The 15395-nt window shown below is 46.2% G+C and overlaps 1 protein-coding gene across 2 annotated transcripts in view; it reads left to right on the top strand.

Moving 5' to 3' along the window:
• The window catches only part of STAC (SH3 and cysteine rich domain), a 151869-nt gene that overhangs the window by 54920 nt on the left and 81554 nt on the right, over window positions 1–15395 (top strand). For both annotated transcript variants that reach the window (XM_021677518.1, XM_021677517.1), the window contains exon 2: window positions 4470–4749. In XM_021677518.1, coding sequence (XP_021533193.1) covers window positions 4470–4749 — 280 coding nt within the window. The remainder of the gene's footprint in view (window positions 1–4469; window positions 4750–15395) is intronic.

The following is a 15395-nucleotide window of genomic DNA, read 5'->3' as shown; positions in this document are numbered from 1 at the left end:
GTCCCTCCATCCATCCACTTGCTCAAGCCCAAAACCTTGAAATCATTCTTGAGTCCCCTCTTTCCATCGTACTCCATATCCAATCCCTCAACAAGCCCATTTGGTTCTACCTTCATACTGTACCCCATATTCAACCATGTTGTACTATAACCATGGCAGGCCAAGCCAAAATGGATTCTCCCTGGGATAACTGCAAGAGTCTCCAACTTGTCCCCCGGCTTCCATCTTGCCCTCCTGTAGTCTGTTTTCCACAGAGCAGCCAGAGGAACCCTTTTAAAATTCTCTGCTCAAAACCATCACCCTTAGGATAAATTCCGAGGCCCTTGCCATGGCCTGCAAGGCCTGGCATAAAGCTGACCCTTGACTTCTCTGCCCCTTTTCTCCTTCAACTTTCTGCCCCAGGCACACCCACCTTGTCCGGGCCTTTGTCTGTAGTTTCCCCCACTACCCAAATTGTTCTTCTCCAAAGTAGCTCATGCCCTCACTTCTCACGTGTCTCTGCTCCAATGTGACTGGTCAGAGAAGCCTTCCTTGTCACTTTCTAAAGCCTGGCTCCACTTTTATTTCCTTCGTGTCTCTTATCCTTACCCAAATTTATATTACATACATCTTTTATTATTTATTTACTTTCTATCTCCGGCCACTAGACCTTAAAACCTTAAGGGGAAGGATTTTACTTTTTTCCACTGCTATAACCCCAAAGCCAAGGCCAATGCCTGGCTCATAGCAGTGACACAATAAATATTTATTAAATGAATTATTGAATGAATGAATGATCTCTTACTCATCAGATCACCAGGATGAGTACATGAATTAAAATATATAGAGCAGTTTCTAGCACATGGCAAAGTACTTGAGAATATATGTTCCTTCTCCCATTATTATTATAAAAAAAATGGAGTTGGGTTGTGCCAATGTTGTCTGGAAGATAATCATTTTGTGACATCTGCTATTATCGGGGTTTGCTTCTATTTCTGTATTTTATATGTTCCCATCTGGCCTCTACTCTCTGGGGAATAATTAGAGGAAGTGTGTTCCTTTGAGCTCACTGCTCAGACTTTAACTTGTAGGCCTTTCTTTTAAGCTACCCACTTGAATAAATAATGTTACATTGGCTTCCAAGGCAAATTCTCTAACTCTGTAGGCAGGCAGGCTCTGAAAGTCTGACACAGTTTCCAGCCACATCCCACAGGACAAGGAAAATGCTACAGGTGTCTTGGCATCATGCTAAAACTTCAAAGGAACACAGAATACCATATATGGAAGTTTCTGAAGGCAAAAATAAAGCACACGAGTACAGGAGGGAGACCAGACTGGACGTACGTAGGCAGCACCCCATGACCTTCCCTGGCCTAGCAACAGAGTCCACAGAGTCTGTCAGAGAAGCCTTAAAGGGAAGTCTGCTGCTCCCCTTTGATAAACAGCTATGCTCCTTTATTATTTTTAAGAAATTTGAAATCTATAAAATAAGGGAAATAGCTCCCCAAAAAGCAGATTTGCTTTCTCACTGCACATCCTTTCCCGCTCTCACTGTCTGCCAAAAGTAGTTCTGTCCCCCCGGGGGTGAAGGGTAAGCTCTCCTCTATTCCCTCTCCATCACCTGTCCATCGCTGCCAATGTGAAGAATGGGGGCTTAAAGGAAGATAAATTTAATTCTGAACCCTGGGCTTGACTCACGTGAGCTGTGTGACCTTGGGCAAGTCCCTTAACCTCCCTCAGCCATTTCTACAGGAGTAAAACAACAGTGTCTTCACTGGATGGTTGGGAAGATGAAGAAGGATCACCTGGGGATGCACCTGCTATTATTATAATTAGGATAGGTGCTTTTGTTCCACTTCTGAGACAAGAGTAGCCAATTTATTGAACCATCTGAACTCCATGACAGGATTTTATTTTTCTATATGATGATATTTGCTCTGATAAAGCACCCTCGCCCTGGGTTGCCAAGCCCACAACAAAATCTTCGCAGATTCCTTAACTTCCTGGTCACTTTATTAAAATCTGTCCACAATAAAACTCTAGTCTTATCGATTTAAACCCCCCTTCCTCCAGCACCAGCCCAGGCAATAACTGGAAGGATGTGAAGTAAGGAAGGTCTGTTCTTCTCCTTTATGGCTTTCTGGCCCTCACCCTGGTGTGGCTCTGTCTCAGTGAGTGCTGTCTCATGCCCGCTCTCACTTAGCTTTGCTGGAGATGGAGGGTCCTCTTCACGATAAATGCAGGGCTCCCAAGGACGCATGACCCTGCTCCCCTATATCAGTCAGGATAGGCTAGGTTTGGGTACAGTAATGAACACCACCAAAATAACTCACCAGCACCTCCTTCTCTTCCTTCTTTGGTGGCTATAGCACCTCTGGTGGGTTTGGGCCATAGGGCAAAGGGAAAGAGACAGTGTTCTTGGCCAACCCACTGTTTCTGACCTTTAAATATCGGTGTTGCTGGTCTCTGGCTAATGTGGCCTCATCGCTGGCTAAGTGGAGCTCCTCTAGAGGGCCCCAACAAGGTTTCCTCCCCAGATGGCTCCCTGAAGTGGGGAGCTGGCTTCACACAGCCACAGCCAACCTCACAGGGGGAAAGAAGTAAAATCCAGCACATGGCAGGAAGGTGGGGAGAAGCGATGTATTGCTGTGTACACACAATAGATACCCAACTTAATGGTTTCAAACACCAGTCATCTCTTTAGTTGATGGTTCTGTGGGCTGACGATTTGGATGGGACTCAGCTCGACAGTTCTTCTGGTCTCTTCTAGACCCTTATATTCCCTGCAGGGAAACAGGGTAGCCCCGCTTCGGTGGTCTTACTCATGTGATGGGAGGTGACTGGACTGTGTGTCTCTCATCATCCTTCAGGCTACATTGGGTTGGTTCATAAGGCAGTTTGGCAGGTTTCCAAGAGGGAGGACAAAGCATGCAAGGCATCTTGAGGTCTGGGCTTGGAACTGGCTTAAAATTTCTTCTGGCACCTTTTACTGGTCAAGTTCTCCAAACCAACAAGATCCAAGGAGTGTGGAAACATGCTACCTTTGATGGGTGGGGCTGCAAAGTTACATTGCAGAGGTGAATGGGGAAGGGAAATGGAGGAAAGTTATAGCATTTTTGCAGTCTACCCCAAGCACAAAAGACCACATCTTCCTGGTCTTCTGAGGAAGAGGTTGGAGGGTTGATGCAGAGGTGACGTAGCTCGGCAAGGCCAGATCATCTCATCTTATGTGTCCTGGAGAGGTGTTTGACTACACTTGATGGGGGCCTTTATTAGACTCGTGTGCTTAGCTCCTTTTTGTCTGCAACTTTGGGTCAAAGACATTCCAGACAACAGGCAGAGTCCCCATGGATAGTCAATGACAAAAGGAAACTACCTTGAAGGTAAAGTGACCTGTTGCAGGTCATGCAGCTACTAAGTGCTTTATTGCTTTATCTGGGCAAAGGGAGAAGTATGCACAAAAGGGGTGGCAGTGAGAAAGCATAGTAAATACCACAGACTTTCAAAGGGCCCCTGTAGCTGGCGTGGACAGAGCAAGGTACACGTTGCTACAAGCTGTCATGGGGACCCAGAAGCTGCCAGTCCCTGGAGCCCATGACAAGGAGCTTTTCTTTAGATTAAAGAACAAAGGAAACCTTGTGAAGGATTTAAACACCAGGCTCACATGCTCACATCTGTATTTCCAAAAGATCCTGCTAGCTCCAGTAAGGAAGGCTGGATTGGTGGTGCAGGCCGCACCAAACCCAGACCTTTTAGTAATTAGTTCTCCAAACCCAGGTTTTAATTCTTCATAAGCTCCAAGGCAAAGGAGAAATGATCCAGTTTGCCATGGCCGAAAACAAGCAGCAAGGCAGGGAGAAGAGCAGAGAAAGTCAAACAAGTAATCCCACGCTGTGTCCTCCACAAACACACATACATCCACACATATTACTCATCCATATGCTTCAGACCCAAGCAGGCTTGAGAGTTTCTGGTTCCCGTTCTGTGGATAGTTCACCCAGATGGATTCGAGGCAGACAGTGGCCTCTTCTGCTTTGCCATGTATAGAGACAAGTAGCTGCTAAGTGACCATCAGAGAGAAAGACTGGCAGAGGCTCTGGCATGGCAGACACAGCCATTGAGCCCAGAAGGTCATTCACCTAATATTTCCAGTGATTCCAATTCAGGTGTCAAATGGTGTCAAAAGTTCAGCGTCATGGGACACTTTGACAGCACATTGGTAGGACCTCAAGGAGGTGGGGAGGAGGAGCAGGGGCAGAAGCAAAGGCACCTTGGGGCCTCTCTGGGCAGTCTGGCTCAGCACGGGATGGAGAAGGGACTGCCACATACCCTTTAGGCACTGACCTTGCCCACCCACACAGGGACATTTGTAAGCCTCCTTGGGGCGGAGGGTGTCAGCTGGAACAGTGCAGTGCCTGGAGCAGACCTCACCCCCCAAGCATGAGTCTGCATGATCGATCGTAAGAGAGTGTTCTGTCATTGCATTGCAGCTCCAGAAACTAAAACGATCACTTTCTTTCAAGACCAAGAGTTTACGGAGCAAAAGCGCTGACAACTTCTTCCAGCGAACCAACAGCGACGTGAAGCTGCAGGGGGACATGCTGGCTGAGGTCAGCCCCAGCTCCAGCCCACTCCCCGCCTCTGGAAGCCTGACATCTACACCCACCAGGACCAGCCTGTACCCAGGGGCTGGCAGCAAGGCCCACGCCTTTCAGGAGCATATCTTCAAGAAGCCCACTTTCTGTGATGTGTGCAACCACATGATCGTGGGTAAGGCCTCCCCCATCCCTACCTCCAGGTCCCCGCACCCCCGGGAAGGACAAGTGAGAGTGGTGTAGCCCGAGTCCAGGCCCCAGGACAGATTCTGAGCCTCAGAGATGTACATGAGGGCAGGTTGTTCGGGAATGTTCTGGAGAACAATCGTGCACAGGGAAGGGAAAGCAGGACTGGGCAGAGGGAGAAGTTGGATGGTGATACAGTTGCACCTTCAACTAATCCCCCAAGAGCCCTGGACAGTCATCTGCATTGAGGCTAGAGGTCTGGGCCTTTGTACCCCGGCATCACCTCTCACTGTGTATAGGCAGCCCCTGGGGAGAGGGCATAATCCTGGACATAGCAGCTCTTTTCAGCCAAGGGCAGTGGGCAGACAGGGAATCAGTGGGAGGCAACCAAGACACTGGGCAGGTGGGCACGGAACACTTCGGTACCGTGGGGGGACCTGAGTGACACGTCACAGCATCCAATACAGGGCGCATGGCGCTGTCTGTCTGGGGTAGCCTGCAGAGGGAGTCTGTGGCTGGGTGAACTATAGTGGAATGACCCAGACAGACAGGCGTGGGAGGGATGATTCTGGGGGAGGCACTGAACCGGGCAGGAAAGGTGATTGAGCCACCATTACAAGTCTGGACCTGGCACAGACTCACTCATGGTACCTCAGAGAAATGGGGGCAGCCTGAGAGTCTTAGGGGTTGTGCCCAGATGAAGAGAATGATCCATAAAATGTCCCAGCTACAAGGAAAAAGTAGGCCATTCAGAGCCACCCACACAGAACCTCCACAGTTCACTCTTCTGCCTCTTCAGAGTGAGTTTAAACCAGTTGTTTCAAGAGCAGCAGTAAATCCTGGTAATTGACCAGTGGCCACAGAACACAGGCCTGTGTTTGCTCTCAGGGGGCGTGAGGATGTAAACCCCACCCCCACCCCTACACCCCCCACCCCCGGTTAGGAGAAGTTTAAGGGTATCACGACTGGAAATGAGGCTGAAAAATGAAAAATGCAGGGCTGATCCAGATCCAGATGTGGACTGTCTTCCCGAGATGGTGCTGACCCTCCAGAAGTGTAGCCCATCTAATTCCTGGAGCGCCTGGAAGCACCCTGAGGCCTTCCCCACCTTGTGGCGCCCGCTTACAGCCCGGATGCCACAGTGTCCGGCTTGACATGAATGCTTCAGGGAAGGACACTTTTAAGATCAAGCTGGGTCCAGGGCCCAGCAAGGCTCTGGGGAAAAGCCGGTATGCCCTCTAGTCTCATCTTCCAGCTCCTGTACCCTGACATATACTTGACACACACCATCCAGCCCCACCGTTTCCCCTCCAGGACCAGCTTCCTATAGCCTGGCATCTCTTCTGAGGCTGACTGTTGTCTCAGGTCAGATTCCCTAGAAGCAGAGCCTGAGAGGGGAGTTGGGTGCACGTGATGGGTTGAGGGGGCACTCTCAGGAGAAGGGAGAGGGAGGAAGCGGATTGGGGCAGGGAAGTTGCTGAATACAAAAGTGGTCTCAGTGGGAGTCTTACTTCAGCCAGCTCTGGAGGAGCGCTGGCGCATGGGTCGCACAGCTGGTCCTTCCTTGAGGCCAGCCTTTCGTAGCCTACTCTCTGTGGGCCTCCCTCCTCCTCCCACGACGGAGGCCCTTTCAGAACCCCCTGGGCCAAGTGGCTCATGTTCTGTTGAAGGCAATTTTCTGGAGAAAGGGGTAGCTCTGAGTCATTAGCAGCCAGTACACACACCTCTGGTGTATTAGTGGCTTTTTGCTACTGTAACTGAGTATCACAAACTTAATGGGTTAAAACAACACAGATTCATTATCTTATACTTCTGGACGTTGAAAGTCCACAGTGGGTCTCACTGGGCTAAAATCAGGGCGTCAGGAGCTCCATTCCTTCCTGGAGGTTCTAAGGGAGAATATCCGTTCTTGCCTTCTCCAGCTTCTACAGACGGCCCCCACCTTGGCTTGTGGCCCCTTCTGTGTTCAAAGTTGTAATGGCAGGTTGCATCTTTCTCACACCACCTTCTCTCTGGTCCTGACTCTCCCTCCTACACCCACCTGGATAATCTTTCCATCTCAAGGCCACCTGATTAGCAACCTTACTCCCTTCTGCAACCTCAGTTTCCCCTTGCTTTGTAACATAACATGTTCTTTGGTTCCGGGGATTAAGAGGTGGACACCTTTAGGGGGCCATCCCTCTAATTGTGCACACACCGTAGGGGTATCTGGACAGAGCATCGACCATGTCCACCACAACAGTAGAAGAAAACTCTGGTTGAAGATCACAGGACTGGCCTCTGTTGATTCCTTTCCATCCTGGCTTTGATGCCAATCATGTGATCGTGGCACCCTGATGGCTTTCACACAGCTGATGGCTGTGTCATGTCACATGGTGAGAGGCATTTCATTCAGAGTGGGCAAAGAGGCACCTTTCTGTTCAGTGCACAGAGTGGGGACAATGCTGACCCATGTTTTGCTTATGGCTACTCCCATGACATAATTAGCCTTTCCCTTTCCAGATAAAACGATGTAAGGGATTGAGGATAGTAGAAGGACCATGTGCATGGAATCAGGCTGGACTTGAACCCCATGCAGCTGTGTGACCGAGTGCCAATGACTCACCTTCTCTGAGCCTGGGTCCTCATTTTATATGGAGATGATAATACCACCCTCAGGGGTTTTGAATGGATTAGTGAACTGGCAGAGGGGAAGTACCAGGCATGAGTACTTGGTACAATGAGCCCATTGGAGTTGGTATTATCACCATCATTATTAGAGGAGAAAATAGTCATTACTCTCCTGAAGCAGAGAAATATATTCAGAGGATAAACCGAATTAGTTTTACAGAAAAAGAAATTAAACTTAATAGGCATAAATAATGGGGAAAAAAATAACATCCAGGTAAGAAGAAGTAATTAGTCCCTCATGTACATGGCAATGTTTTAGGTGCATGTCAAGGATTGTCTATAATTCTGCATTTCATATTTTATGAGGGACCTGGAGAAGCAGGTATGTGTCTGGAAGAGAGTGATCAGAATGGTGAGTGGTGTGTCAAAATAAAAGAATGAGGAAACTCTGGGAGTTTGGCGTGGAAAAGATTTAGGATGTGCGGCTGTGTTTGAAAGTACCATGTTGGAAGAGTTAAGAGACTCATGCAATGTGGCTTTAGAGGGGAGGGTTGGGGACAAGGGGTAAAGTTAAAAGGCAAATTTCAGTGAGAATATAACCACTTAAGCCATGCACTTGACTGAATGAATGGCTTTCCTTGTGAGTAGTGCGTGGTTTAACTTGTGTCAGGCAGAGGTTATCTGAAGGTCTTTTCTTCCTTAATTATCTGATAGTCTTTGAAATGTTTGTGCTTCCCAAAGAAGCCAACGTCTGGCATCACTGAACTGGGACGTATCAGTGGTTTCCAGTACAGCCAGGAAGGCGGGATCCTGTCATTTCCTTCACCCCTGGCCAAGACCCAGTTAAGGGGTGGGATGTTCAAACGGGGAAGCAACGTTTGCCCATCTAGCGACCATAAACACAAGGACTGTCCTCATCTTTAGAAAACCGTATTCTATTCACATTCACTTTCTAGTCACGGTCATTCACGCTCTTCCTGTGACCAAGCCCCATTTCAGAGCAGTGTTTGTGTCACTCGTCGATTCCACAGTATTGCTGGGTAACGAGTGCTCTCGAGCCCCAGCACTTAAAGTAGCTTTCTTTGACTCTTACTCAGGCTTCCTTGGATCAGCTGGGGTTGGGCTGCTATCACATGTTCTATTGCTCATCTCTTACCCTTTCCTTGGACAAGTGGGCTAGCCGGGGTGTGTTCTTCCCATGGCAAGGACAAGGGGAAACATACCGAGCTTTTAAGGTCTCAGATAGGAAGTGACACGCTATCCCATCTGGTGGCATTCCTCCAGAGCGTGGGTAGGCCCAGCCCATGACAAGGGGTGGAGAACTACACCTCCAGTAGCAGGGACTGCAGAGCCACCTGGCAAAAGACATGGGTACAGGAGGGGTGAAGTTGAGGTCAATCATCCAACCTACCGCAGTACTGAGGGTGACCTCTGGATCATTGAAACTTTTTTGTTGGGTAGATGGCACCAAGTCTTGGGGCTGTCCCACCCTTCCACTCCACTTCTCCATCTGGAAGTGATGCCTCGACTCTGACTGTGAGCGTGGCGGGAAGAGGGTCTCATGTCCCGTGCTCAGGATATGGAGGCACCTTGGCCTCCAACCTCGTTTTCCTGTCTGCCTAGCTGTCTTCCAAGTCTGCTGCATCACTTTCAATTCCCTATAAATTCCCACCAGGCCTTTTCAAGGCAGTGCTATTCATAACCCTTAAATAGGTGATGATGTGTCTCTATTTTAAATCTCACTGTGACGAGTGTGAAAAGACAAAGGAACGTGTGTTTTTAAAATGAGTAACAGAAATGAGTTTGCCTCTGAGGAATGTCATAATCATTATCCTGGGGAGCGGGGGGCTTAGAAACTTCTCAAGTACCAGCCACGATTTCGAAGGACTCCATTTTGAAAATCACAAAAAAGATGCGCCCTGTGCTAAAGAGAACCTTACTATATCTTCCCCCTTATTAGAATTAAATTTATATCCTAGCTGCCATTTTATCTTTAAGAAGACAGAGGGGAAAAAAAGAGAGTCAGCCAGGCACTCTGCTCTTTTCAAAGATGAAAGAGAAGGAGAGCAAGCAGGCTCCTTCTAGGAAAGAGGAAGGAGAATTAGTGAGGAGCTCTATGTGAGGTGGGAGGAAAGGGAAGAGGAGGTGAAGAGAGCAAGCAACGTGTGAAGCAGAGACTGGCAAATGTCCTAACTTGCCGAAAGGAGGCAGGGGTCACGCTGGTAGGTGATCCCAGAGCACAGTTGATCTGCCCTCCTTCCCTTTCCTTGCTCTTCAAACTTAGCCTCCTGTCTCCACAGGTATTACCTGCAGATTTGCTTGCTTCAAGCCCCAGCTCTTCTTCATATCCCAAGTCTGGGGAAAGGCCACCTGCTGCTATCCCCTGAGAGTGACATTTTAGAAAATATATTAGAGCAGTTTTTGTTTTCCTTTCAACTGAGAAATGATGGCCAATGATGGCCAAGAAAAGTCAAAAGTCATGTGTGAGGTTCCTAGATGATGGATGTTTGTTTAAAAATAAAAGGAATCTGGCGTTCTCATTGTCTAGGATTTCTGAGTTGGAATGGACACACAGAGTTCGGTTGACAGAGCCTCACATTTGTTCCTCGCCTGACTGCCTGAGCCCTAAAGCTGGAAAGGCTACACATTTGCCACAAGAAAGTGACTAAGAAAAGTAGACTAGGACCCCAGTCTCATTCCCTGGCTCTGAGTTTCTAACTTCCTCAGCTCTTTCACTCTATAACTCGTTCCCTGTTGCCAGCTTCGCCCTTGCCCTTGGATTTGCACCTCCCCCACCAATGTGGCCCCCAGGCCCTTGGGTTGAGCAGGCACTGTGGCAGGCTCTTCTGCAAGTCTAATCTTGCCTCCAGGACGTGGCTACCCCTTATGATAACCTCCTTAGACTGTCCCTTTCCAGAAAACTTAGCTATGCAAGCCAAAAATGGTCAACCCAAACTTTCATGGAGAGACAAATAGACAGTTAGGTGTACCTCAGCCCCAGTGCTGGAATTTCCAGCCTTTGAGTCAAGAAAACTGAAGACCCAGTCTTAGGCTAGGAGAATCCTCCTGGCTTGATGGGCATCCTTTATCCAGCAAGCAGATCCACTCTTCCAATCCTTAAGCCTTGGCGATGGGGACTGTTATGGGTGGGGACTCCTATTCATTGTACATCAACTTAAATGTATTTCATCTATGGCACCCTCATTTCAGGAGAGCATTGAATTTGCTTGTGGTAATCTGCCTCTCCTTGAAATTTCAGAGACTTGAACAAGCCAACATGTTCAACTATTAACATAACTGACTCAATGTATGAGTCTACTCCATCAATTAAGGAGGTTTTTCCAAAGGACTCCATCCTATTTACTATCAGATACATTGTTTCCATAACGATTTTTAAATTAACTACATGTTCTTAGTTAGCATCCACTTAGAAGACAGCATATTAAATGGGCTCATATTTCCTAAACAAATATTTAGCAAAACAGCTGGATTTCATTGCTTATAATTTCAAGTTGCTTACAGAGTCACTGCACGAAGAATCATTTGCTTTCAAACTCTCCAGGTGGCAACCACAGAGGAAAGTAATAATGACTTTGTTTCAGGTCAGCATCCCTAAAACAGAGCCTGAGATAGAGATGCTTGTGAAAGTGGTTTGTTGTGGGGCGTGCCCTCAGGAGAGGATTCAGATTCTGCTGCTCTCAGCAGAAGAGGCAGGGGAAGGAGCCAAGCAAGGATGTGCCCTCGGTTGGAGTTGGCTTCAAACTGATACCACCCGTGGGGAGCTCTGGGACACAGATTGCTATTACCTAATAGTCCCACCTTGAGATGAGGGGGCCGGCCTGTATCTCCTGTCACTCAGTCTTCAGAACAGTTTATTCTGTGAACAGAAGCACCTGTGAGCCATTAGCAGCCCACAGTCACAACATCAGCATGATAAACCAGATCTGGACAAGGCACCAGCAGCATCACGACATCTGTAAACGTAGATGCAGTATAAAAACATCCTCCATTATGAATGAATATAAAATGCAGAGGGACCTTGGCATTGTACCAATAACATTGTGTTACTATCATAATGAATGGTAATATGGTAACACTATGTGAGGAAAAATTACATTACACTGAGTCCAGGACCTTTCTGCTATGCTCTTGTTTGACCATTAGTTTAACTGTTTCCTGACCTCATCTGATTGCTCAGAAAAGCCATAAAACCTTAACCAAACCTTGAATAGAAAAAAAAAATCGTACACACACTCATACATATGTACATAAAACTAAAAAGACAAGGCAGTGTTTGCCCACCAATGAAGTTGTCTCTTGATGGGAAAGGCCATACAGAAATCAAGGGGAATATTGAAAAGCAAATGTCAAATCTGTGTATTCTCAGAATAGAATTAAAACTCTGAGGTGCCATCAATCACTTAGCCAGACAATTGTTTTAGAAGTTGTACAGCTAATAGATAAGAAAATACAAATGCTCTCTAGAACCTTTTTCTTAAGTTTCAAATAGATCCTTTCCTTTGGGTCATGGTATGTATCCATGTTGAAATGCAGTACCCAGACCTCAGTGCTTTGTTGGAGAGGATTGTTCACTTCTGGTATTTTAACTGCTTCAAAGTAGCACTAACTTAACTGCTACTTTTCTGTAGAGGACAGAATGGTAGTATAATGCCCAGTCCAATAGAGGTAATTCTTTGTTTTCTTTGCTCAGCTGACCCGGGTGAGAGAATCCTGTTGACTCTAGTAACAGAAAGTCAGTAAAACTAGCGCACAAGCGGGGTAAGGAGATTGTGACCCTACCAGATGAGGAATGTTTGCAGGACGTGGCGACGTTTGGCGTGGAGAGACTTTGGGGAACGTGGTCAGTGTCCTCAAATGGCTGAACAGATCTCATCTGGAAGAGGGTTTAAACTCACCCAGGGTCCCAAGTGCCCAATGATGGAAGACTTTAAAAGGGAGAGCTTCTAAAAATAATTCCAGAAGCTCTACAGATTTGGGGAGTGGGGAATTTTCCACAATAAAGTATATGTTTGGAAAATGCTGTACACTGTATTCCCTTTGGATATCGACAGCACACATTAGCATCTTGAAGTCCTGCTATTCTGAAAACTACCGAGTGTTATCAGTGGAGAACAGACAGTGGATCAAATGGATTATAACTACAGAGTTCTCTCTCCCAACATCTACTTTTCCCTAATTCCACTTGGCTGTTGTTTAACAGTTTTTGGCTTGTACCTCTTTAGTGTATGTAATTCAGAGAGCCTTTTCAATGCTTGCAAAGGCAAATTCATTAAAGAGTTATTAAGACTTCAGTTCAGGTCCAGTGTTCTCAGAGAACATCACACCCAGCGCCTTTCAAGGAAAGGGGCACAAAATACTTTTAAGCTAGCATCTTCGGTCAGCTTCCTAAAATGTGATGCCTGCCGCCAGGTGCTAAGGATTTTATGAAATCTCTCACTGGAAATTCCTTACATGAGAAAGTAATCCACATTCCTTCCAACAAAAACTGAGCAGAAATGGATGCTGGTGGGCTCCAGGAAAGGAGGTTTTTTGGAGTCTCACACAGAAGTAGAAGCAACTAGGGTCTAAGGGCTAGTGTTCAGCTCTGGAGCGTCACATGGGGCCTGCACATCATCACCTTCTTAAAATGTAAAGATCCTTGATCAGAGAGAAGATAGAACAAGAGGAGGGAGGTGGAGAGGATGTTACCATATTTCTCACCACCCTCCCTCAGACATCCTACTCCCTGGGGAAGGTCCTAATAAGTGTTTTTGGAGCCCATTTTCAGTGTGCTGACATTTTGCCATTCCTTGTGGAACATCCAAATGCCCTTCTTTCCTGCTTCTCGCCATCAATTCTGGTCCCAAATCTATCCAGACCCAGTTACAGTGCTTCCTCGAGTTCTTTGGTGACCACTGTTTCTCTGAACTTGTGTATCATTCCTCAAACAGACTAAACATCGGTAAGCAACTTGAAGACATGACCAGGTCTCATTTATGTGCCCGTTCCCATGGCAGCTAGCACACACCCTGCACACACTGAGTATTTAGAAAATCGTAGTTCGTGGGTGGGAAAAAGACGAGTCTGCCTTCAAATACCAACCAACAGAAATAGAAGCCAACTAAAAACAAAATAGGAGGGACACTTGGGTGGCTCAGTCGGTTAAGCATCTGCCTCTGGCTCAGGTCATGATCCCAGGGTCCTTGGGTTGAGCCCCATGTCAGGCTCCCTACTCAATGGGGAGTCTGCTTCTCCCTCCTCCTCCCTCTGCCCCTCCCCCTACTCATGCTCTCTCTCTTTCTGTCAAATAAATAAATAAAATCTCTTTAAAAAATAGGGGAAGAACATGGAAAATTCCTAATCCCTCTGAAAGTTATTTCCAGGTATATTGAGGCTACAGCCTGCCTAAAAGGAAACTTGACACAGAAGCCCTGTTTCCTCCTCCGTGATCTTCCTTTTCATTTCCCCTTCGTGTTGCATATTTTAACACAACGTTACTCAGTGCACAAAGGGTCATAACAGGGATATCTTCTTCATTTCGAATTATATCCAGATACAAATAGAGTGCCATCCCATTCTGTCTAATACTAGTGTCCTGAACTCCCACTGTGATGGTCATACTTCCACCTTAGTTTGGTTTTTGTTTTATATTTGCCTTTACCTACTTTTGACTTTAAACATTTTTGGTCATGTTATCTAAATGCTGCTTTTGCAAATAAACATAATTGGATTTTAGATTTCCTTTATTCCCCAACCTGAATTTTTATTCTAAAATAAAAGAGATTTATGGATTCGCATTCATTGCTGTGAGTGAAATATTTGCCTTTCCTTCTTGAAGGAAGGGAAACGAGAAACTATTACTGTGTAGTTTCTATTTTGTGTTTTCTGTGTCCTTCCATTTCATGTGTGTATGTGTGTGTGTTAGTCATGTGTGGTTTGTATGTTCTTTCCTTTTATAACCTCCTGTGTTTTGGAAGATATATAATATACTCTTCTCCTACTGATTACCTTTGAATAAACACTCTTTATTCTACATTTGTCAAGTTATTAAAAAGTAAAAATAAATCTGGCATTTTGATTTCTCTATTATTCCAGATAACTTACCAAACCTTTTTTTAAAGATTTATTTATTTATTTTAGTGAGAGAGAGAGAGAGAGAAAGTGAGCATGAGGGGAAGGAGCAGAGGGAGAAGGAGAGAGAAACCCAAGCAGACTACATGCTGAGCACGGAGCCCAACATGGGGCTTGATCTCACAACCCCGAGATCACTCCCTGAGCTGAAACCAAGAGTTGGACACCTAACTGACTGTGCCACCCAGGCGCCCCATAACTTAACCAAACTTTTAACTCTGACTCAAGTATGCCACTCTTGTTAATTCAGACTTTTATTGTTATTCCAATGTTTTAAAGTCAGACCTTTGAGAATAAATATTAAGATAGATATACATTTTAAAATAAGATTTATACATCTATTTAGACATTTCTATTTTAACTGATTTCAGTATTTACCACCTGTTCTATTGTTACATAACATCTCTATTCTTCAGCTCTTGTTTGTTCCTCGGTTGTTCAGTGTATATTTTCACTACCAAAAGCATATGGGAGTGAATTGCCAGGGGCCCCACTTGCTTGGCTAATGAATCTCTTGCAGATTGAGGCAGATTGGTGAGCACCTCAGCGCTTCTTGTAGTTTCTATGAAATGTCCCTCAGCCGTGTCCTGTGTCTCTGTCTCGCTGCCCACTCTGCTTCCATTGAAGCTAGTGGTACACCCTCCCCTTTCCTCTCAGTCTGGGAAGTCCAAAAATCTGGGAATTGCTGCTTTATGACAGTAATTAGATCATCGGGAGTGGCGATTCTGTCCGATACCACCTCTACTAGATGGTGAAGTTTTATTTCTTGCTTCCCTATATCCCCTACACTATTCTTCCAGGGTTTTGTTTTGTTGTTTTATTTCTCCTCTTGACTCCTTTATCATAATATCAGGACTTCTTGTATTTTGTTGTCAACCCAAAGCAAATGCTGCT

The sequence above is a fragment of the Neomonachus schauinslandi genome, chromosome 1 (assembly GCF_002201575.2).
Source record: "Neomonachus schauinslandi chromosome 1, ASM220157v2, whole genome shotgun sequence".
Taxonomy (NCBI): Eukaryota; Metazoa; Chordata; class Mammalia; order Carnivora; family Phocidae; genus Neomonachus; species Neomonachus schauinslandi.
Note: the sequence above shows the minus strand (reverse complement) of the source record. Positions and strands in the feature narration are given on the sequence as shown.